This window comes from Pantherophis guttatus, chromosome 7, assembly GCF_059756535.1.
Source record: "Pantherophis guttatus breed Tessera chromosome 7, ASM5975653v1, whole genome shotgun sequence".
Classification (NCBI taxonomy): domain Eukaryota; kingdom Metazoa; phylum Chordata; class Lepidosauria; order Squamata; family Colubridae; genus Pantherophis; species Pantherophis guttatus.
Genome location: NC_142069.1, coordinates 50,537,004 through 50,560,803, shown reverse-complemented (window position 1 = coordinate 50,560,803; position 23,800 = coordinate 50,537,004). Strand labels below are relative to the sequence as shown.

Here is a 23,800-nt window from a genome sequence, read left to right as displayed (position 1 = left end):
GAAAGTCTTTGCCCGAGGGAGGCCACTGTTCCTCAGATAGCCGGATGTGAGTCCCTCCTTGTGAAGTGGGGTCAGGGGATTCAGATGGGCCTACTGATTGCGTACCTCGCTCCCTGCCATGTAACAGCGGTCCTGCCTCAGCTGCTCGACATTATAGCTGGGGTGGCAGTGGAAACCCCCACACTTATTGTTATGGGGGATTTTAACCTGCCATCCGCTGGTGAGATATCGGAGACGGCTCGGGAGTTCATGGCTTCCATGATGGCCATGGACCTGACCCAGGTAGTTCAAGGCCCCACCCACTCTGGACTTGATTTTTGTCTCTGATCAGTGGCTGAATGATCTAAGAATAGGGGATATAGACATCAAGCCCTTGTCATGGTCTGATCATTCTCTCCTTCACATGGACTTTCAAGTCACTTCCACCCACCGCAGGGAGACGGAACCAACCAAATGGTTCCGTCCCAGGCACCTGATGGACCCCGAAAAGTTCCTGATGGAGCTTGGGCCATTTCCTAAGACTCTGGCTCACGACTCGACTGAGGACCTGGTGGTCGCCTGGGACAGGTAGGCTACTGGGGCCATGGACCGCGTCGTGCCTTTGCGGCCTCTGACCCGATGCCGATCTCGTCTAGCTCCTTGGTTTTCTGAGGAGCTGAGAGAGATGAAGCATCGGAAAAGATGCCTGGAGAGCGATTGGAGGTCAAGCCGATCTGAATCTGACCGAACACAGGTGAGATCTTATATTAAGACCTACCTAGTGGCGATAAGAGCGGCGAAGTCTAGCTATTTTTCCGCTCTTATTGCATCTGCAGAGAACCGCCCAGCCGCGCTGTTTAGGGTAACCCGCTCCCTACTTCAGGTGGGGGTACGGGAAGATCCCTTAAAGGGTCGAGCTGAGGATTTTGTACAATTCCTGCATGATAAAGTCGCTCAGATTCAGGAAGGCCTGGACTCCAATTGGGTAGATCCAGGGGAGGAGATGGGGGCAGGTCTTGAGAGCGTTATCTGGGAAGAGTTTGAGTCTGCGACTCCTGAGGACGTGGACAGGATTCTGGGCAAGCTTAACGCTGCCACATGTTTATTGGACCCGTGTCCCTCCTGGTTGGTACTGGCCTCCCGGGAGGTTACACGAGGCTGGCTCCAGGGGATTATAAATGCTTCTCTGAGTGAGGGTGTCTTTCCCGCCGCCTTGAAAGAGGCGGTTGTGAAGCCCCTCCTCAAGAAGCCTTCCCTGGACCTGGCTATATTATCAAATTATCGTCCAGTCTCCAATCTTCGCTTTGTTGCTAAGGTTGTTGAGAGTGTGGTGGCGCGACAACTACCCTGATACCTGGATGAAGTTGTCTATCTGGATCCATTCCAGTCGGGCTTCAGGTCACGATACAGCACGGAAACGGCATTGGTCGCGCTGGTGGATGATCTCTGGAGGGCTCGGGACAGAGGTTGCTCCTCTGTCCTGGTCCTATTAGATCTCTCAGCGGCTTTTGATACCATCGACCATGGTATCTTACTACACCGGCTGGAGGGGTTAGGAATAGGGGCACCATGCTTCGTTGGTTCTCCTCCTTCCTCTCTGACCGTTCGCAGTTTGTGTTGGCAGGGGGGCAGAGGTCGACCTCGAGGCACCTTATTTGTTGGGTGCCGCAAGGGTCAGTCCTCTCACCCCTTCTGTTCAACATTTATGTAAAACCGCTAGGCGAGATCATCCGTGGTTTCGGGGTGAGTGTTCATCAGTATGCTGATGACACACAGCTATCCATCTCCATCCCAGACCACCCCAATGACGCCCTTGCTGTGATGTCCCGTTGCCTGGAGGCCGTGCGGATCTGGATGGGGAGAAACAAGCTCAGACTCAACCCCTCCAAGACCGAGTGGCTGTGGCTTCCAGCGTCCTGGTATAGTCAGCTGGTACCATCACTGACAATAGGGGATGAGATCTTGCTCCCCACAGAGAGGGCCCGCAACTTGGGTGTCCTCCAAGTTCACGGCTATCTTTAGAAGATCATTTGACGGCCGTGGCCAGGGGTGCCTTTTATCAGGTTCACCTGATCTGCCAGTTGCATCCCTTTCTGGATTGGGACGCCTTGCGCACAGTCACTCATGCCCTAGTTACCTCCCGTATGGACTACTGTAATGCTCTCTACATGGGGCTCCCCTTGAAAAGCACCTGGAGGCTCCAACTGGTCCAGAACGTAGCCGCGCGGGTGATTATGGGCGCAGCTTGTTACATCCATGTAACACCTCTCCTACGCGAGCTGCACTGGCTCCCGGTGGTCTTCCGGGTGCGATTCAAGGTGTTAGTTATCACCTTTAAAGCGCTCCATGGCTTAGGACCTGGGTACCTACGAGACCGTCTTTTGCCACCAATAGCCTCCCACTGACCAGTTTGTTCTCACAGGGAGGGACTACTCAGGGTACCATCAGTCAAATTATGCCGACTGGCGACTCCCAGGGGGAGGGCCTTCTCTGTGAGGGCTCCAACCCTTTGGAATGAACTGCCCCCTGAGATACGAAATATCCCTGATCTCAGTGCTTTCCGCCGTCCCCTCAAGACCCTGATGTTCCAACAGGCGGGGCTAAACATATGAACATGTGAATGATTTTTTATAATGTTATCTAATTCTGGGTTTTATTTAATTGACCAAACTAAGTAATAATTTTAATTAGCAATTTTATGATGTTTGTGTATCTATATTTTTCTTGACTGTACACTGCCTTGAGTCCTACGGGAGAAAGGTGGTATAGAAATATAATAAATAAATAAATAAATAAATAAATAAATAAATAAATAAATAAATAAATAAATATCCCATCAGCAGGAAGAGATGACAACAATAAATATTTACATGTCAGAAAGGATTTAGAGACCATCAAGTGTGGTCAAATCTGGCTATTTCTTCCACTTAGATAATCTAGTATTCTATAGCCAATGCACTGTAGGAGAGATTTTTATAGATCTAATAATTTATTTTCAAGGAAATAATCCAAACAAAATAAAAACAACAAACTTAAGTAACAGAAGCTGAGAACCAGTAGAACCTCCTTAGAACCCTTTCATTTCTGATTTTACGGAACTAGATAATTGAGCTTGCTCTGTGATGTCATCAAAATCGATTAAGTCCTGGTGACACCCACAAAAGAGGAGTAAAGGAAATATGGAGTGAATTCAAGAGATTCTAGGCTAATTAAGAGACAGGGGAAATATTAATATGTAAAATAAGAGTCTTGACTTTTTCATAAATCCAGTTTATATTTTCTCTTAGGAACTATTGGCATTATGCTCCAAGCATGGAAACTGAATGCTCTATAAGTACTACATTATTGGCAGAAAGTCTGCATTGGAAGAATTATACATGCCACTCAGTTTTTCTACTTTTTCTCCCTTAGATAAATAGATTAGTGAATGTATTTATGTCATATGCTGGATGAAGCAAAGGTGAAACCACAAATATCTGGTAAGATCCTCATCTAAAATGCCAGAATTGGAACTCATGTTTTATTTTGATTCTAATCCCTGGTTTATTTAAGAGAGACAAACCAGAAATTTTAATCTGCATTTCATCCTTTAAAAAGGCACACGGGAAAATTTTGCACAGTTTGTTTGGCTCCTCTTGCTGCTGGAAAGCCAGGTAATGGTGACTAAACTCATATAGTGAAAGTCATAATTCATTAAAAATCTAAATTAGCCTAATGACTGATTAGGATTATATGGTGTAATGCATTGCACCATTGTATTATGGTGCAATGGTTATCATTGCACCATAAATTGAAGTCATCTTATATTAAATTGAATTACAACATTATATGCCACATTGTATGAAATAATTTAAATAGCATATTTGGAATTTAGATTGACACAGAAGCCAAACGTTTTCAAGATTAAACATTTAACTCAGTTCTAATGACATAAATGAATGGTTGAACCTGAAAAAATCTCAAAAATCACTGTTAAAGTTCTGAGACTGAGAGGAAAAAAACCGTATTTTCAAGTGACATCTAATTTCAGATAATAAAAGAATTTGGAACTGGGTTGGCAAAAAAGTATTCAAAAAATGAGAGAACTCATATAGAAATTTATTTTTTGTAGTTTGGGAAATTGCAGTACTTAGATACTCAATTATTTTTCACCTACTAAAAACATTTTGCATAGAACTTTTATATTTTATCTGACATTTCTCAAACCCAAAAATAGAACCAAATATTCTAAAAAAGCATGTATATTTACGAATGTTAATAACATTATAATTATTATCCACTGGTCAATTAATTTTTCAGTAGACCTTAAAAAAGATTGGCTATTATCTTTTTTTATGTTGGAGATGTAACAATTTAAAGAAACTTGGTCATGTCCACTGATATAAATATTCCTTACTGATAATATATTTTAAATGTGGTGAATGAGGCTCTTGGAAGAAAATTAAGTTTAAAAGATAATGTTAAATAACATTCAATAAGTTGTCTGTTTATGAAATATTCCAAATATATCATATACCAGGTTGTTGAGAAAAAGCTAATTACATAATCTTGAAAGTATGTGTATGTATGAGACACTAAAGGCTGATTTAACATAATTTGTCAATTCTTAGATTTTGAACTACTTTTATTTATTAATGGAGAGATAAGATTGGACTACAAAATTGGTTTAACTGATTATTTAAAAGTTGAATTATAATGCTTTCTATGCCTTGAGGGAGATGGGATAATAAACAAACAAACAAACAAACATATTTCTATAATATTATAGAACTGATGAAAACTACAACTTAATTTTATTGTATCATTGTATTTCATTTTTATTAGTTCTGCAAGTAAATAATTTACTTTAATTTTAAACAAATTTTAATAGTTTAAAATTAAATTTAAAATTTTTGTTCTTAATTTTTGTATTGCATTAAAAATCAGTAAAATGTTTTTAAATTATATTTTTAATTGTAAAGGGTCCTAAAAATGTTTAGAATGAGCCTTAGCAGTTCTGATCTGATTTGTTCTGAACTAATCAAAATGTTTCCATGTTCTTTTCATGTCTTAAAGTTATTCCATTATTATCAATTTTCACAGTAACCTATTGCACACTCAGTTTCTTATTTGAAAATCCATTTATTTTCACTTATTGATATGCAAATCTTACACTTTTTATAGCACAATATTTTAGTGTTGGTTTTAAAACTAATCACAAAGGAACTAAATGCTGAAAACTATATTATAGAATTTTGACTAAATTGAAGCCCATCTTAAGTCTACTACAAAATAACAATTTATCATACTTTTCACATGACCTCCCCTTATATATAACTTTTAAAAATATACCATATTAATCCCTTTACAATACCAAGATACCTTATTCTATATCCAATTCCCCCTAAATATATTTTGGATTGATAGGTAGCAGAATTACATTCTATATATTCCACCATCCAGTGTCAAACATAATCAAGGTGGCGCAGTGGTTAGAGTGCAGTACTGCAGCTACTCCAGCTGACTGCTAGTTCAGCAGGTCAGCAGATCAAATTTCACCGGCTCAAGGTTGACTCAGCTTTCCATCCTTTCGAGGTGGGTAAAATGAGGACCCAGATTGTTGGGGCAATATGCTAATGCTAATGCAATATGCTAATATGCAATATGCTATATGCTAACTCTGTAAACTTTGTAAACCGCTTAGAGAGGGCTGTAAAGCACTATGAAGCGGTATAGAAGTCTAAACAATAATAACACAGATATGAAATAATTGTGCAACAATTTTGCATCAAGTGAAAGAACACAGTACCCAAAGATGTTCATTCGTCATATAACTCATTTATTTCTAATTATTTATGTCAGGGATTTGCAATGAAAACTATTTACCTTTTTCATAATTTAAACAATGGAGATTTTGAAACAGTTATTTCTATCAGGATTGAATTTGTTCCATGTTCTTACTCACAAAGTAAATAATATAGATTATTTCCCTCTTTGCCTTCCTTAAGACCAAGCTGCCCTTAGAGCCTCAGTATTTCTAGATAGCATGTTATATATTAAATGACATATAAAATTATACATTCTATAATAACTCAGGGGAAAAAAGTTTACTGCTGTTTAAGGCATTTAATTTTTTTTTTAAAAAAACAGTGAAATTAAAAAATAGAAGATAAAAAACAATTCAACAAACCAGCCCTAAATTAAACTAACATTTCTGAAGTAGGCATGAAAACATCAATAGTTTCTAAATTTGAAAAAAAAAAATCCTCTCAATAAACATCTAAGCATCTACTTATGCATCCAGGCAGCATCCAAACAAGACATCTATTTTTTTTTAAAAAAAGAAATCTTAAAATCGAATGGATAGCATCTAATTTCAGAACAAAATTTAACATGCATCCCTGTCTTCCTTCATAAAATGACTAGCTAATTAATTATTGTTAATTATTATTTACTACCATTTCTTAAGGACTTAATGTTTATAAATCCGTAAATTAAAGTTCATACAAGGAATATTGTTTTCTTTAAAATTATACAAAACAGATATTTTAACAATAAAATATTGGGAAGGGTATGAAAGAAAATTTTCATTTTTGACCAATCTTTTATTCAGTTGTAAGGAACTGCAGAAGCCGAGTAGGAAATGACATCTGACTAATGATTTATTAGTATAAGAATGATGTGTCCAGATAAGTACTATCTGTCAACAATAATAATTAACAATGATATTACATTTACATTCCTATAAGAAAAGCAAGTTCAGTGTGTTGAAATATATAGCCTTGGAGTTTCAAGATTAGAATTCAAATTAAAGTGTCTAAGGCGGCGCTGTATCCGAAGTTAATTTTTGGAATAGTAATTTGAATAAACCAATGCACAGTTCCACCAGTATTTGAACAGAGAACTGGAAATATTTCAAATAAGCTATACCAGTACATTTCAAAGAATTAGTTTGTTGATGTTAAATATTTTGAGTCCAAGGCCAGGATCAAAAAGACTACTACTTTTTCAGCATCCTTTTAGCATCCTTTTCACTTTTTTTGCCAAAAAGTGCATGTATTTTCTTCTTGTGTTTACAATTATACAGTTCTTTCCATTGAAATCTTTATTTTAGAGAGTTTGTATGTCTGACTTTCTTGCACTATTGATCTCCAGTAGCTGTTGATTATAGCATATAGCTCACTGAACCAGTTTGTACCAGCAATTTTAACCTAAACCTCAAAGATCATCTTTAACTACGAAAACTTCCAGCTTCTTTGTAATGAATGTTATCAATCTTGAGTTTGAAGTGGTTTGTTTTCTGCTATCGAGTTACCTGTAAAAATAAGATATATGAAAAAAGACAAAATCAAATTTAGATGAACAAAATGAGATTCATAATGGCACAAATCTATTGATATAGCCTTTATGCACAAAAAGCATTTTTAACATGCAAATAGCAACATGGCAGTTATTAATAATGTGTATTCTAAAGCAAATAGATAAACCTGAAATTGAATCCGACACCAATAAGAAAAACAATTTCCTCAATTGTCAGGAAGGAAATGGTCAAAGTATTTAGCTAGACAAAGGCCTGCTGAGATTATCTAATATTTCTATTTGAGTATGCCCTCTTGTGTTGAAATCTGGTATTCTCCACCAAATCTATTATGAGCAAATCTCTAATTTATAAAATTTATAATGACCTATTATTTACAAAGTGTCAAAAAACACAAAATATTAGTTAACAAATAGTATAAATTGATAATTGCTAAAGAAAAGCAATCTTAAGTATTAACAAAAGTTCTCATATATTACACAATTCTCAAGCACTATTAGTTTCTAGTAAGTACATGGAAATAATTCTAAAAAGAGAATAACTAAACAATTCAAAAGAAAACTATTGTGAAGGATTGGGGTAATTTTAAAATGTGCTTTGTTAACTTTTATTTACGATGTTGGCTGGAATAAAACTCTATGAAATCTCCTTTTCAAATTAAGAAATACAAAGGAAACTATGGTTAATGCACATAGTATTTTTCTCTCTTGAATGATTATTTCTCCAATGATTTCAATTTCTGACATTACTTTAACAGAAAACATCAAAAAATCATGATTCTCCGATCATGATTTTCTGATTTTTTTCTGTTAATGTCAGATATTAAAATCATTGGTGGAGTAATCATTCAAGAAAGAAAAATATTATGTGCATTAACCATAGTTTCCTTTGTATTCCTTCATTTGAAAAGGAGACTTCACTAGAGTATTTTTATTGCAGCCAACATCATAAATAAAAGGGCCACTGAAAAAAAGTATGCAAGTCTGAAGATTTTACAATAATTGGATGTTAAGCTTGTCTTCTGTTTGAAAAATGAATAGAAAAGAAAAAAATCTCTGCCATATCAAAGCACCTTTAAAAACTATTTCTGTTTTGTCAGAACTCAATAAATAATCATGTTACTTTTTGGTACAAAACTTCATTAAACAATGCTCTCCTTTCTCTGGAGGCTTGACCCACTGGATTGGCTATGGTAATAGTACATCAGGGGAAATCTCCAATTTTGAGGGGCCACGCTCCTTTATGATGAAACATTCCTTTGCCTTCAGCAAAAACAATCTGCATACAGCTCTTTTATCAACTTGAAAGCATGGAAACACTGAGATAATACTAAAAAGGTTGCTTTAGGAGTTTAGTCCTTTTTTAAATGCTCATAAACCTCTCTTATACAAAAAAAGGAAGCACTAATGGGGTAATGTTGCTATTTATGAAGGCAGGTAAGAAAAAAAATACCAAACATACCAAGGTAGGGTGTATAATTCCTTTTTGCTTATCCTAGCTTGTTTTTGACCAGGTGGCCTCCAAATGTGTGGCTCTACATGTGTTGGCAGGAGGAGCTGGATTATTTGGAGATAACAAGTATGGATGCCAACCTATTCTGACCATTCCCAGCTGTGCAAGGTCTGGGGAAAGGCACTTTCCAATAAAATTTGTCCCAATATTAGCTGGAAGGATGGCAATTGCCCCAGGCAGCAGAATTTGGGGATAAAAATCATAGCCTTCATGAACTCGTTTTCATGATTTATGCTTCTCAAGTAGCATTCTGCTTCAGTGATGGGAAAACACTCTCTCATCACCAGTGTTGACATAACATTAATCTTACTATCCAGTTGGAATTTGTATTTTTAAAAAAGGGACACCATCTGCCAATGGTTAGACTAGGCTTATTTCCAAAACCTCCTGTTTGAGATCCTTAAGAAACATAAGGGCCAGGGCTTTCTGCACACAAAACATATACTGTGTCACTGTGCTATCCTATCTATAGCATAAAGTAAAGTAGGAATAGTCTATATTAATATAAATATACTATACTTTATGCAAAAATGAATGTTTTCTATATCTATGTGATTATCACATTTTAATACTTTTTGCTATCTTTTATCTGCAGGATTGATGGTTAATCAGAATTCTGAATCAGTTTTAAGAGCCAAGTAATATGCATTTGAGTCTCCAATGAGACTTTCACTAAATGGGACTTCCTATTTTTCATTATGAAATACTTCTGTTTTGACCAACCCTTCTATTTCAAGTTACTCTAATAATATATATTAACAGCAGGGTTTTAAACATACTAATATTTTAAAATGGGTCAAAATGCAATTATATTCAATACTCTCCTTTTACAAACTAGATTTTTTAATTCCTGTTTTTATTTCTTAGAACAGCGGTCCCAAACCTTTGTGGCTTGGCTGCCCGGCAGGGAGGAAGAAGATAACCTGGCTGCACAAGTGGCACAACTGGTGTGCATGTGTGCCTCCCTGCAGCTCAATTTACATGAGCGGCGAGCCGACGTACGCGGCTCAACTTGCACAATTTGAAATTGGAATTCAGAAGCAGGTTTTAGGCCCCTACAGAATAAACGGGCAGAGACTTGCAAAACAAGAAAATATTACATTATGGGAGATTAAATGATGGACTCTAAAGGACAGAAGGGATTGTTTTTGGTGACTAGATTAAAATATTGAAGCAAATATATGCCACTTGGATCCAGAAGCCTGTGAAGGATCAAAGACATGAGAGAACAACATCCAAGTGGATTTGACAATGATCCCTTCCAACTGATATATAGTAGGTGAAGACAAATTATATCCAAAGAACATCTACAACTGTATCACCCCAGTCTTTGAAAAATATAGACTATGCAGACCCTGGGATCATAGATAATCTAATTTTTCAGTCCATGGAAGGCTGTCTATGGAATGCAATTGAAAAGGGAAAAATATTGTAAATTACTGATAGTCTAGGCAATCAGATAAGTAGATGAAAAGTGATTTTCAAACCATTGTCTAGATTATCTAGATCAGAGCCCCCCAACCTTTTGTGCACCAGGGACTGGTTCCGTTGAGAAAAGTTTTTCCGCGGACTAGAGGGGCATGGTTTCACGTGCTGCCTATATTCCACAGATGGGGTTTCACTCAATTGCATGGCTCCATTGTTGGCCTAATCTAGAAGATGTCATAAACTGGAATGGAATAACTGTTAAAAGTAAATTTTGCCAAAGCGTAGGAAGTTTTATCTTAATTAAATTGATTAATTAATTAATTTAAACTTAATTCTGTAATAGATGGAAATGAACACCCTAATATAAAGGACCTTAGAGAAAGATTTCTGTATTGTAGAAAGGGGAATGTTCTTAAATGGAATCCCTTAGATCACTCAGAGAAGAATATGAAAGACCATTGGCTCATAAAGTTCATGGCCTTCATTATCTATGCATTGATATTCACAGCACAGGAAACAAGATACGCTTGGACTCTTCATACAGAAGGGCAAATTTGATTTAATATATATAACGGAGCTCTGGGAGTATGACTCCTACGACTGAAATAGAGTAACTGAAGGATACAAATTGTTCAAAAGGGACAAAACCAGTGGAAAGCAGATGGAATTGCACTACATGTTAAAAATATACAGTCTTGTTCAGAAATCAGAATGCTATTCTATAAATAAGCATAAGAAGAAACAGTTATAACTGTTTATATTATTGGTCTCCAAACTAATGAGTATGTATAGATAATCTACCAATAACAACGCAGATGAAGATGAAGTCAGGAAAGCAAAGGCTCAGAATGAACAAAGAATTGCAACAAAAGTCTAACTAAAAGATAAGTAAAAAAATTCTTCCAACATATAAATAACAACAAAAAAAGAAACTATAGCCCAATCTACCGAAAACATAACTGTAAAAGACAGATTAGAAATAAAAGTTAAAATATGCAAAAAAAATAGTAAGAGAACACCTGTCTGATCTTGATGAATATAAATCACCAGGACCTGATGGATTACATCTCAGAGTTCTGAAGGAGCTGGTAGATGTTATCTCAGAACCATAGCTTTAACAAATCCTGGAGCACTGGGCAACTACCTGAGGATTGGAAAAGAGCTGATGTGGTTCCCATCTTCAAAAAAGGAGGGAGGGGAAACCAGTCCCAGGAAGCTACAGATCAATCAGCCTAATACTTTTCCCCCAGAACCTGGAAGCTTCTGGGTGCCTTGATCTCACGGGACTTCAGGCACCCATTCTCTGCAAAAGTGGATGGGTGCCTGAAGTTGTGTGAGATCAGGGCACCCAGAAGCTTCCAGTCTTTGTCTGGGCGAAAAGTAAGCACCCGGGTGGAGACTAGAAGCTTTGTTTGCGTGTCCGACGGGGCACTTGCCTCCAAGCACCCCATTGGTGCTCACACTTTTTGCTCAGAGACTGGAAGCTTCATTTGTGTATCCAATGGGGATCTTGCCTCAAAGAGTCCCATTGGTGCTCAAACACTTTTCATCCAGACGGAGACTGGAAGCTTCTGGGGGCCATGATCTCGTGCAACTCCAGGCACCCATCGAATTTTGCAGAGAATGTGTACCTGAAGTCCCACGAGATCAGGGCGCCCATAAACTTCCAGTCTCCAGAGGGAAAGTGTTTGCAAGCCAACGAGAGGCTTGAAGCAATGCAATTTTTCTGTCCCAAAGTCTCCTGTTGCTATGCAAATGTTTTTCCGTGCCAAGACTGGAAGCCTTTAGAGGGGACTCACCGAGGTTGCCCCCCACTCCAGAAGTGGCAGGCAGCCTTGGTGAGTCAGAGAAGCCGAGGAGGCACACTTGTCCTCCTCTCCCTCTGCTCTCACTATTCACTGGGAGCAGCAAAGAAACAGGCTGGAGAGGAGCCAGCTCACTAGATCTTCAAAAGGTAAGTGAGTCTCCACTAGGCCCCCATGGCCTTCCCCACCCTGAGATACCAGATGTGCACTTAATGACCTGCACTTTCAATTAGTGAGTGCATGGGCAAAAACAGGGACTGCTCGTGGTCAAGTTACACAATTCACTCCTATGAATCCTCAGGTTAAGAATGTAACTGGCAGGTTCCATTACATTTGTAACTCAAGGACTACCTGTATTCCAGTATTTGAGGGGCTGCCACCAGGGCCGGATTTTCCTATAGGCTAACTAGGCTTCAGCCTAGGGCCTCAAGATCAAGAGGGGGCCTCAAGATCAAGAGGGGCCTACATTCAAATTGTTAGCAAAATTAAAATTACACTTTCACTATAGGTGAAAGGGCCTCATAAGTGGAATAGCCTAGGGCCTCTTTTCATCTAAATCTGGCCCTGGCTGCCACAAAGAAGAGGGGATCAACTTATTTTCCAAAGCACCAGAAGGCAAGAAACAACGGATGGAAACTACTCAAGGAAAGAAGCTAGAATTAAAGAGAAACTTCTTAATAGTGAGGACAATTAACTAATGGAACAGCTGGTCTTCAGAAGTTGTAGGTGTTTCGTCACTGGAGGTTTTTAAGAAGAGATTGGACAGTCAGTTGTCTAAAATGGTATAGGATCTCCTATATCTCCTTGAGCAGGGAGTTGGACTAGAAGACCTCCAAGATCCCTTCCAGCTCTATTCTGATTGATCCTGGAGCAAAAGAAACTAATAGAAATGGGACACAACATGGGTGGGAATTTCCAAAGTTGAATATATCAAAAGGGCAATTGAAAATAATTTCAAAGAGCATAAAAAATAGAGGACAGCAAAAGAAATGAATGAGGTTACAGAAAATGTTACTGAAGATGTGTAGGTTTGCATGAGATATATAAGTAATGAAAAGAAGGCCATACTACAAATGAAGAGCACAGATGTCAAAAATGCAAAAACTGGGAATGAGCTGAGATCTTGGCAAAAGATCTAAGAATAACAAAAATAATTTTTTATAGCTGATCAGTATTAACAGTAAAGTGGGAACAGGAAAAAAGCAGTGTTACTCAACTCCTAGTTTAATTCAATATTCTTCAACAACAAAAAAGTATGCACTTCACAATGAAACTGTGACAAACAACATGAAGTCACAGGATTAATGCTTGAGATTGACAGAAACATGATCAGGAACTACTTCTTTACTTAGAATGAATTTGAATTTCAGAATCAGATAAATGGAATTGTCAAGTAGTGTATGAACTGGCTGATGGTCTGGCTTATATATCATCCTACAGCATACCCAGAAAATGATGAAGTACCAAATAACTAGAGAAAATAAAATGTTGGAATTGTTTTTAAAAAAGAAAGAAAAGGAATGTTTGGGATATTTTAATTTGGATTTATTTACTGAACATGGGATTAGAGCCAACGGTCAAATTGACCCTTCCAACTTTTTGATGGTATGCAATAAAATTCAAAAATGTACCATCATCCTTTGACTCAGTTGGGAATGATTTGTGGACTTGCTCCAAAGACATATTATTTATTTATTTATTTATTTATTTATTATATTTCTATACCACCTTTCTCCCATAGGACTCAAGGCGGTGTACAGTCAAGAAAAATATAGACACACAAACATCATAAAATTGCTAATTAAAATTATTACTTAGTTTGGTCAATTAAATAAAACCCAGAATTAGATAACATTTAAAAAATCATTCACATGTTCATATGTTTAGCCCCACCTGTTGGAACATCAGGGTCTTGAGGGCACGGCGGAAAACACGGAGATCAGGGATATTCCATATCTCCGGGGGCAGTTCATTCCAAAGGGTTGGAGCCCTCACAGAGAAGGCCCTCCCCCTGGGAGTCGCCAGTCGGCATAATTTGACTGATGGTACCCTGAGTAGTCCCTCCCTGTGAGAACGAACTGGTCGATGGGAGGCTATTGGTGGCAAAAGACGGTACAAAAAATATTAGTAAGCAAAGAAAAATTCTAACGTCACAATTAATCTGACGTTAATTGACACCTGATCAATTGCAATTGACAATTGATCAATTGCTATTTAACTGCCCATAGTGCCTATTCATAAACATGACATCTATAGACATGATAAATTCATGCTGAAATGGATGCAATGTATTTGAGTTCGTTTGTTGTTATTATCATTATCACTATTTTTGTTCTGGGGAACTTCTAAAGATTTTCTATTGCTAGCATTCCTGTTGCTCCCTCTTTTTTTTCCTGTACATTTTATACTTTTAAATTACACTCTTTTACTCTGAGTAATAGAGTAAATAGACTAGGCCACCTTTGCCACACTCTGGAACATAACTAATATACGAGCAGGACATATTATCCACTATTGTTAATGACATCTATTTAATTACACATTAAGGTAAAATAAACAGTCTGAATGTAGCAAATCAATTTCATAAAAATTCAATTCAATTTTAGCTAATATCCCTCCATGTTATTTACAGGAAAGGTTTTATTTTTGGATTGAGTCCTAGCTTTTCAACAGAGCAGCTGGAAGGTACATGTCTAATACAATTTCCCTATTTTCTTAATAGAAAAAGAGAATTTGACAGCAGTACTGAACTGAACTTAAAAATCCTTGGAGAACACTAACATTCCAAAAGTGCTCTAATCAGTTCAATCAACTTTAAATTAATTATTAATATATCTGAAATTTAACATTTGCCTTTTGTTGAGCAGCACAGATTGAAAAAGATTTAACTCTTAAAATATTCATATGAATTAACTTTGACATACTTCACAATATATTGCTTTTTTAAAAAATAGTGTATTTTCTTTGACATACTTTATATTATAAATACAAAGAATTAGATGCTTTCATTTTCTGTGTGCTCAAAATGCAGTTATGGTATAATTACTCTGCTGTTTCAAGACTTTTTAATTTAAATTTGTGAATAGCTGTCATGAATCAAGTAGACTGCATATGAACTCACTAGTTAACACAACAATGTATAATTGAATCTAAAATAATTTTACACCTCTGTTGGACAAATGCATGTTCAGCCTGCATTGCATCATTTATACTACAAGTAACTCAGAAAGAGAAATGTATTGCTTAACCAGTGTAGTAATGTCTACTTCTAAAGCAAGCTGGAGATACAGTAATAAATTTGTGAAGTGGATTGATGAAAATTTTCTACAAAGAATGGAAATACATATAGGAATTTTAAACATAGCATGTTAGAATTGGAAACAATGATCTTCCCGAAGTATATAATTTTCTCTACAAGATTATAATTCACAGTGAAGATCTTGTTACGGAGTAAATTCCAATATGGAAAGTAGAAATAAGATAATGTGGCAAAGAATAGGAAGAGAGAGAAAGCAGATCACTATTCAATCTTAATGTTCCTACATTTCTATTCTATCAAATATTCTATCAACAAATATTTGCTTTATTCTGATTGAAGACAATTAGGTTTGACCTTATTTACTATCATATTTATGCAATTATCCTTGATTTGAGAATCCTGTGTCTAAACCAATTTTTTTAATCACTACAAGATATGTGTCACATTATAATTTTCCTGAGGTAGAAAATGAAAAGTTCTTTTTCCAAATGATGTTTTATTAATTTCTATTTCTCAGGAACAAAATAGGGTATAACAAAACACAAGGAAGAATCAAGAATAAACCCAAGGCAGCAGATGTATTAGATAAGGAGATATCAGAAATCGATCAATTGCATAACAGAAAAAGATGTTCTTGGTTACTATTTTTTCATCTTATTTGCATTTTACCAAGAGCTCTGAGCAACTAAGAATCAAATCAACCCTCCCTGCACAAAAATAATAAACCCATCCATAAAATGAACCAAATCCAGCATCAAAATTATAGAAAAACAGAAAATGTTCAAAAACACATATCTGCTGAATTCAGATCTTTAATCATAGGATACATTACGTTCTTTCTGCATTTTATGGAATAATTAGATTTCTGAATATTTCTGAATTAGATTTCTGAACATTGCTGAAATACTGAAGAGAAACACTGAAGTTAAGGTACTGAAAATATTATTATTATGTAGCAATGAACTCAAAACTCATACAAAAAAAAAGTGAAGAAAGTATAATCCAAATGTGGGAAATATATGCATGCATGCATGCATGCATGTGCAAGCTCTTTACTCCAACTACAAAGGAGTACTGTAGCTCATGTGATTCGGAGGCTGGGTTGATAATTTGCAAACCTATGTTCGAAGTCCGTGTGCTGCTGTGTGTTGGGTGAGCTCCCGTCATTCTCTCCAGCTTCTGCCTACCTAGCAGTTTGAAAGCACACAAATGCAGGTAGATACATAGGTACTGCTTCGGTAGGCTCATTAATGAAAGAAAACCCCCAACTGGGCATCCAATGGCTAATCAATTCACCACAGAAACACTTCGGTGCTTCCAACATGGAAATAGTAGTAGTGCTGAAAATTACACAAAAATCTAGTGCATTTTGAATTTTGAAGACAAAAACTATGGCCAGTAAAATTTGATTTTAATTTTGAAAGATAGCATTTTATTTACTAATGAATTTTCTTTTGGGGCATTAAGAAATACTTATATTAAGTATAAGATGAATATTTTACCAAAGATGCTTTTTTTATTCCAGACATTACCAATACTTGCAACCGATAATCCATTTAAACAATGGCAGATGGATATTTCTAAGTTTATATGGCAAGGGAAAAAACAAGGAATTAGATATAAGCTACTGCAAGATGCTAAGGAAAGAGGGGGTTCGGGTCTACAGAGTTGAAACTGTATTTTGATGCATGCTGTCTGGCCTGGTTAAAAGAATGGGTGAACCTCCAGAACACGAGGTTACTTGAATTAGAGGGCCATGAATTAAGGTTTGGATAGCACGGCTATCTATGGTTTGATAAAATTAAAGTTAATGTTTATTTTAATATTCACTTTGTTAGATGTGACATGCAAGTTTGGAATAAATATAAAATAAGGCTCTCTCAAAGCTGTCTCTTTGGGTGTCATCCCACAAAGCTTTTTTTAGAAAAGAAATGGTGGCGAAGCCAGACTGGTGGACTTATGGCAAAATTTTATCTTTCAACTCTGGTGAACCAGAATAAAGCCGAAGGAAGAACTTGAATCAGAAGGTTATGTTTGCCATTGGTTTACTTACCAACAACTGAAAGAAAGATTTAAATTGGATAAAAAAGAGTTATGGGTTTGTTTTTGTTAAAAATGAATTGGAAATCTTACTGTGTGGAAATGATGAACATATTATTGCTAAGATTTATAAAATGTTATTGAAATTGAATTTGTAAAGTGATCATGTAAAACACTGCATGATTCTTGCTGCGTGGGCAAAAAATTTTGGATATAATGTGATGCTTGAACAATGGGAAAATATGTGGACGAAGGGTTTAAAATTTACCCTAAATTATAATCTAAAAGAAAACTTTTATAAGATGATGTATCGCTGGTATCTAACACCAGATAAGTTATCTAAGATGTATAAAGGTATGTCAAATGAATGTTGAAAGTGTAAAAGTAAAGAAGGGACTTTTTATCATTTATGGTGGACATGTGATAAAGCAAAAAATTTTTGGAATATGATTCATATTTTGATACAGAAAATTCTGAAAATGAAGATAAAGATGAAACCAGAAACTTTCCTTTTGGGTGTCTTGGAGGCAACTGGACTTTTTGGTTTTTCTTTGAAGATGTTTCACTTCTCATCCAAGAAGCTTCTTCAGCTCTAACTGGATGGTGGGGAATGGAAGGATTTATATTCCTTGCAGACAACTGGTCATTTGCACACTTTTAGCGGATGGATAAGGTCACCTGTAGGTTTATCTGTGTCATCAGGGTCACCTGAGTAGTGCAAATTGATGTGGAGCCTTCTTGGAACTGTTGAAAGGACTGTGTTGTAGATTGGATAGATGATGTCGTGTCCTTCCCCCTCTGTTGAGAGAAGGCTGTTCAATTTTGACATAGATGCAACCATGATCCTCGGAAAAGCTCAGGAGGATCTTCAGCCAACATAACATACATGCACAGTTCAAACCCAAGAATATGCTAAGGTAGAAGCTTGTCCACCCAAGGATAAAACACTCAGACAGAAACTGAGCAACGTGGTATATGCAGTACAATGCAGTGAGCCATGTGCAGATCTGTACATTGGGGGAACAAAATAACCACTTCATAAGTGCATGGCACAACATAGGAGAACAAACACATCAGGACTACATTTAGCAGTCCATCTGCATTTAAAAGACACAGGCCACTCTTTTGAAGACAAGAAAGTCCATATTTTGGACAGAGAGGATCGCTGGTTTGAAAGAGAGGTTAAAGAGGCCATTTATGTCAAAATTGAACAGCCATCTCTTAAAACAGGGGAGGGATTTGACATCATCTATCTACAGTTTACAACACAGTCCTTTCAGCAGTTCCAAGAAGGCTCCACACCAATTTCCACCATTCAGGTGACCCTGATGTCACAGATAAACTTCCAGGTGACCTTAACATCCACTAGAAGAATGCAAATGACTAGCTGTCTGCAAGGAATATAAATCCTTCCGTTCCTCACCATCCAGTAGAGCTGAAGAAGCTTCTTGGATGAGAAGTGAAACATCTTCAAGGAAAAACCAAAAAGTCCAGTTGCCTCTTGAAAAAAGGCACCTTTGGGGTTTCCTTTGGGGCCTAATGAAAAAAGACTTGGAGAAAAAAATGGGAACTTTGATACTATATATTTTGACAGCAGCAAGGTTATTGTACGCACAAAAATGGAAGGACACTTCGATTCCCACCATGGACAAATGGTTGCAAAGCTGATGGAGTTGGCAGAAATGACTGACTATTTTGATTAAAGAAAAGAATATAAATACCTTTGTTTCCACATGGAGATGGCTTCTGAACTTTGTGCTTGAAGTGGAAAAGAATGAAACTTTGATTTTGGATTTTATTGATTAGATTAATAGATCCTTATAGAAATGGCTAGTTTATATTACTATGAAAAAACAAAAAGTTGTGGTTTGATGTTAATGGCTTATTTTACTGCAAAGGAGGGAGTCAAAAGTCAACACTTCTTTTTCTTTTTCCTCCTCTTCCCCCCATTGCTTTTCTATTTACTTTTGTATTTTGTATCTTATTTTATCTTATAACTCAATAAAATGCTAAAAGGTGAAGGAATACTTATGTTTTTTCTAGTAGTGTCATCAATCATATTTTTCAGCTAATTAAAGCTTTAAAATATCATAGCCTCAAATTATTATTTTTAAATAATTTTAGCCTCAATTAGTAATTCTAAAGTTATCATACCTTTTTAATAATTTTAAATCAATGCTAAGCTAATAGTATGTAATAATAGCATTCATTAGGCCAAATTGAAGGTCAAAATCCCATAAGAAATCAGAATAATATATAAATAGTTTTAATCTACTGGAAAAGAAGAGAGATAATGTAATATCTTCTGCATAGTAGAAATTGCTTAAATTGTTAAGCAAAAGTCTCCAAAAATGGCAAGGTTTCAAATCCATTAGAACTCTAAGCTGAATATTAAATAAAGAACTGAATACAAAGGCTGAGCATAAAGGACAGTTTAAGATTCTTTGGCAGAGAATAGCACTTTAATTATATTAATATAATTAAGTTAATTAATGGAAAGAGGAAGTATATTTAATTCAAAAACATTTCAGTTTATTATTAGTCCATTAAATATATAAAAGTGTAAAAATATTTTACATTGTATCAAAAATTAAAACAATAAAATGAATATATAACAGCCCAATTATTTTGCTGCCTGTATCTACCTGTCATTGCAAATAGGATCCTCGTAAAACAATAACTTATGAGGGAGATCATTAGGAATAGCCCCTTTATTTATATGTATTCTTGTCTGCTCTTTTATTTACAATGCAGTTTATAGTGGCATAATTGGATTTTATATTATCTCTTGATTTTATTATCATTTTTGGTTGCGCTGTAAACAGGAGTCTTTTGAAGAGTCTGGCAGGGTACAAATACTGGAAATAATGAAATAAAATCAGTAAAATATAAAGAAACATGGTGCCTATATTGACTATATCTTATTTAAATCAATTTAAGATATTAAAATGTGTTTTTTTCACAAAGAAGAACAAATTATCTATCAGTGAATGAAAAAGAAAACTTTTCAGTTGAGATACAGATTAATTGAAAGCTTAAAGACTGGCACATTTCTTTTTGGAAACTGATCACTTACTAATGTCCTGGAATTTGTTCTGAAATTATCCTAATGTTGGAGTGGAAGTTAAAGCAGAAATGAATATACAGCATATGCAATGGTTCAAAGATTGAAAGTACCACCTCCATCCATATGAGAAAAGAAGATTCTCTTGTTTTTAATCAGGATCTGCTGAGAGTTATTCTAGTGATGAGGCAGCAGACAAGTAGATAGTTAGGAACGTAATCTTAAATGGGACAAAAGGAGCCTAGGAGAAATAATTGCCAGGAAACAGGAGGTGGGGTTGGTATAGAATAAATCACTGTATTTTCTCAAAATAAACTATAGATCTGTACTAAACCTGAAAAAATACAAGTACATTCACCAAAGCCAGAACATACAGTCACAGTATAAAGTTATCCCAAGAAGCAATGTACACTACAATTCTCAATACATTGCAGACGCATACCTATGTACTACCTGTAGTTTTAGAATACATCTTGATACACATTTTTACCATGTTAAATATAACATCCTATAAATAGTAAAAAGTATTGTTTAAACATTGATATATATATATATATATATTTATACAGTATGTTGTATATGTAGAAGAGTACATCTTCATATAAGAAAGTTCCATAAACATATTAATAGCACAATATAGACAGGCTTGACAAATATTTTCTAAGGGTACAACCTATAAATCTGCAATATCTGTTTGAGAGCAGATACACTGAGTGGGTAATGGGAGATGCACAACGTTATATTTAAAGTGACACCACAGGTAACCTCACAATGCTTTTCGTTATCAGAAATGTATCATTTTCTATGATTTACATTTTTTAATTAAATAGTATTTCACTTTTTGCGACAGAGGGTGTTTCTGAGGCAATACCTCAATTATAAAATTGTCTCTCAAAGGTGGAATGGTGGCATTTAAATGGGAAATGAAAACCATTTTATCTCTCTGATTTTATAATGTAACATAATTAAAGGTTTACAACTTGAATTTTAGTTAATTTATGACTTTTCATTTGTTTTTGTTCTGCTATTTAAACTGCTTTTGGTCTCCTCATTAGTGGGGTAAAGCAGTTTAACAAATACTTTCATGAAAGTATAGATAAAATATGTTTAAGAAACAATCTGATAGCTTAAATTTTACTACAACTACCTGAATTTGTACACACCTGTTGTTCTTTGATAACAAACCAAGGCTGGAGCATCTTTCAGTAGTTTTGACTCTCTCCTCATCAACGCACCTTCTGACCCTTTCTGAGAATCCGACCAAGACTAGGATTCATCACAACTATTGCTCCAAACATGGAGATAGAACGTTTTGTGTGTGTGGAATATCAAAAATTGTCATCAGGCACTGCAGAAATCGCCTTGTTCTTGAATGGTTTTACACGTTGGCCTAAGAAACAAACACATGTCAAGTACTAGAATGAGTTGTGTAAAACAGAACTGGGATTAATGACAGAACATTTGTGGAGAAGAAAAAATACATTGTGTCTTTTAAGTGTTTTAAACAAATACCATGTTTTCCTACTAAAACCAAATGACAAAAATATCTTCAAATTCAATATATTAATATAATTATGTTGCGGATCAACATAAGTGTTTAAAGTCAAATATATCATTCATTTAATTGATTTAGTGATATCCAAGAGATAATGGGTATACAGAAGAGCTACTAAAAACTTTCCATTGGAAATTAAAAACAGATCAATGGATAAATTAAAAAAAACATTGAGTTTTGAGTAAAGGTAATTTATCATTACAGTCAGATATCCAATTCAGTAATTCAGAAAACATTCAGTTTGCTTCAGACAAGAGACTAGAAATCTGAAATCCTATGTTTATAACTGATTATTATTAACATATAACTAATATTATAGTATTAAGCTTTCGGACAGAATGGTTGTGATCTACTTTTCTTTTATTCTGATGGTTCATCAGCTCACAATAAATTTGTGTACTTTATTATTTGGTTTAAAAAATCATAAGACTTTTCTAAAGAAAAGCCTATCTGCCCTATCTGCAAATAGTAGCCTTTTCATATTTGGATTATGATTCTTACTTTTAAAAAAATGTCACCTGAAAAAATTAGCAATCACAGACACCCTTCTAAGCTTACATATCTTGCCAAATTTAATGTGAAGAAGAATAAATATTTTCCAACTGATTTCTGACACTACACTCTTTCTGTAATACATTACAGGGAAGTTTCATGCCTGTTCTTTACTAATGATCTGTTTTTACCAAGCAATCCCTGATCTGCCAAGAAATATAATTCTTATTCTTATTTGCATTGTGGTATTATACTTGAATGGCATAGTTCAAGATGCAGTGTTGAATCACTGTCCTTTTTTAGGACAGCTAATCACAAGGAAAAATGATGAATCCTGCCTAATATCTTGTGTGTATAATTCCAATTAATTTAGGCAGAGCACTTGACTCATGGTCCAAATATCAGGTGAAGGATTTGTCCTCTATCACTGAGTCATTACTTTCTTTTGCTATCCTGGGGCGGTATAATTGTTGTGCTTAAATAATACAAGATATCTATGCATAATCTACAAGCAAAATAATAGACTCAAGCTCTATTGAGCAGCTGAATTTACACAAACTCCGTCTGGCCAAATTTTTATCATCCAATGGTAGTACAGATGGGGATCTATTTCACTCTTTAAATCTACTATCTCCTGGTTCCATGTTTAACTGGAAATTTCCATTTTTGTTTATTGGGCAAAAAAATAAGCAAAGAGAAGAACTTTTTACATTCCTTCTATTCTACAACAGTATTTTTCTTATTTCTTAGCTCCTTGCAAGACAGAAATGTTCCCTTTCTTTGTTTAAGTTTTTTTTACAATACTGGTAGTCCTTGAAGTATGACCATAATTGAGCCCAAAATGTATGTTGCTAAGTGAAACTTTTGTTAAGTGAGTTTTGCACCATTTGACAATCTGTCTTGCCACGGTTGTTAAGTGAATCATTGCAGTTGTTAAGTTAGTAACATGATTGTTTAGTGAATCTGGCTTTCCCATTGACTTTGCTTGTCAGAAAGTCACAAAAAATGATCACATGACCCCAGGACATTGCAACCATCATAAATATAAACCAGTTGCCAAGCATCTGAATTTTGATCAGTGATCATTGGGATGCTGCAACGGTCGTGTGAAATATGGTGATAGGTCACTTTTTTCAGTGCCATTGTAACTTTGAATAGTCACTAAATGAACTGTTGTAAGTCAAGGACTACCTGTAGAGACAGGTATTGTAAATGCAATGAAGTGGCCCATTATAAAATCCCAACTTTTATCCTGAAATTCAAAATCACTGCCTTTACCACAAGAGTAATGAGAAAGAATTAAAGAAGATATCTGAGATACCTCTGCCTGCTACTTCCAACATTTGCTATAGAAATACTACTGTCTCTT

At 35.7% G+C, this 23,800-nt stretch overlaps 1 protein-coding gene across 7 annotated transcripts in view; it reads right to left on the bottom strand.

The window, feature by feature from the left end:
* Positions 1-5,776: 5,776 nt before the first annotated feature.
* TAFA2 (TAFA chemokine like family member 2) overlaps positions 5,777-23,800 on the bottom strand; it is a 208,931-nt gene continuing 190,907 nt past the window's right edge. For 4 of the 7 annotated variants that reach the window (XM_060694689.2, XM_060694687.2, XM_034403606.3 and 1 more), the window contains 2 exons: positions 21,548-21,774; positions 5,777-7,273 (listed from right to left, as the gene is read on the bottom strand). In XM_060694689.2, coding sequence (XP_060550672.1) covers positions 21,763-21,774 — 12 coding nt within the window. In that variant the 3' untranslated portion in view covers positions 5,777-7,273; positions 21,548-21,762. Of the gene's footprint in view, positions 7,274-13,914; positions 14,115-19,058; positions 19,079-21,547; positions 21,775-23,800 lie in introns of those variants that run through there. The other 3 variants (XM_087874131.1, XM_087874134.1, XM_087874132.1) reach the window with 2 other exon arrangements.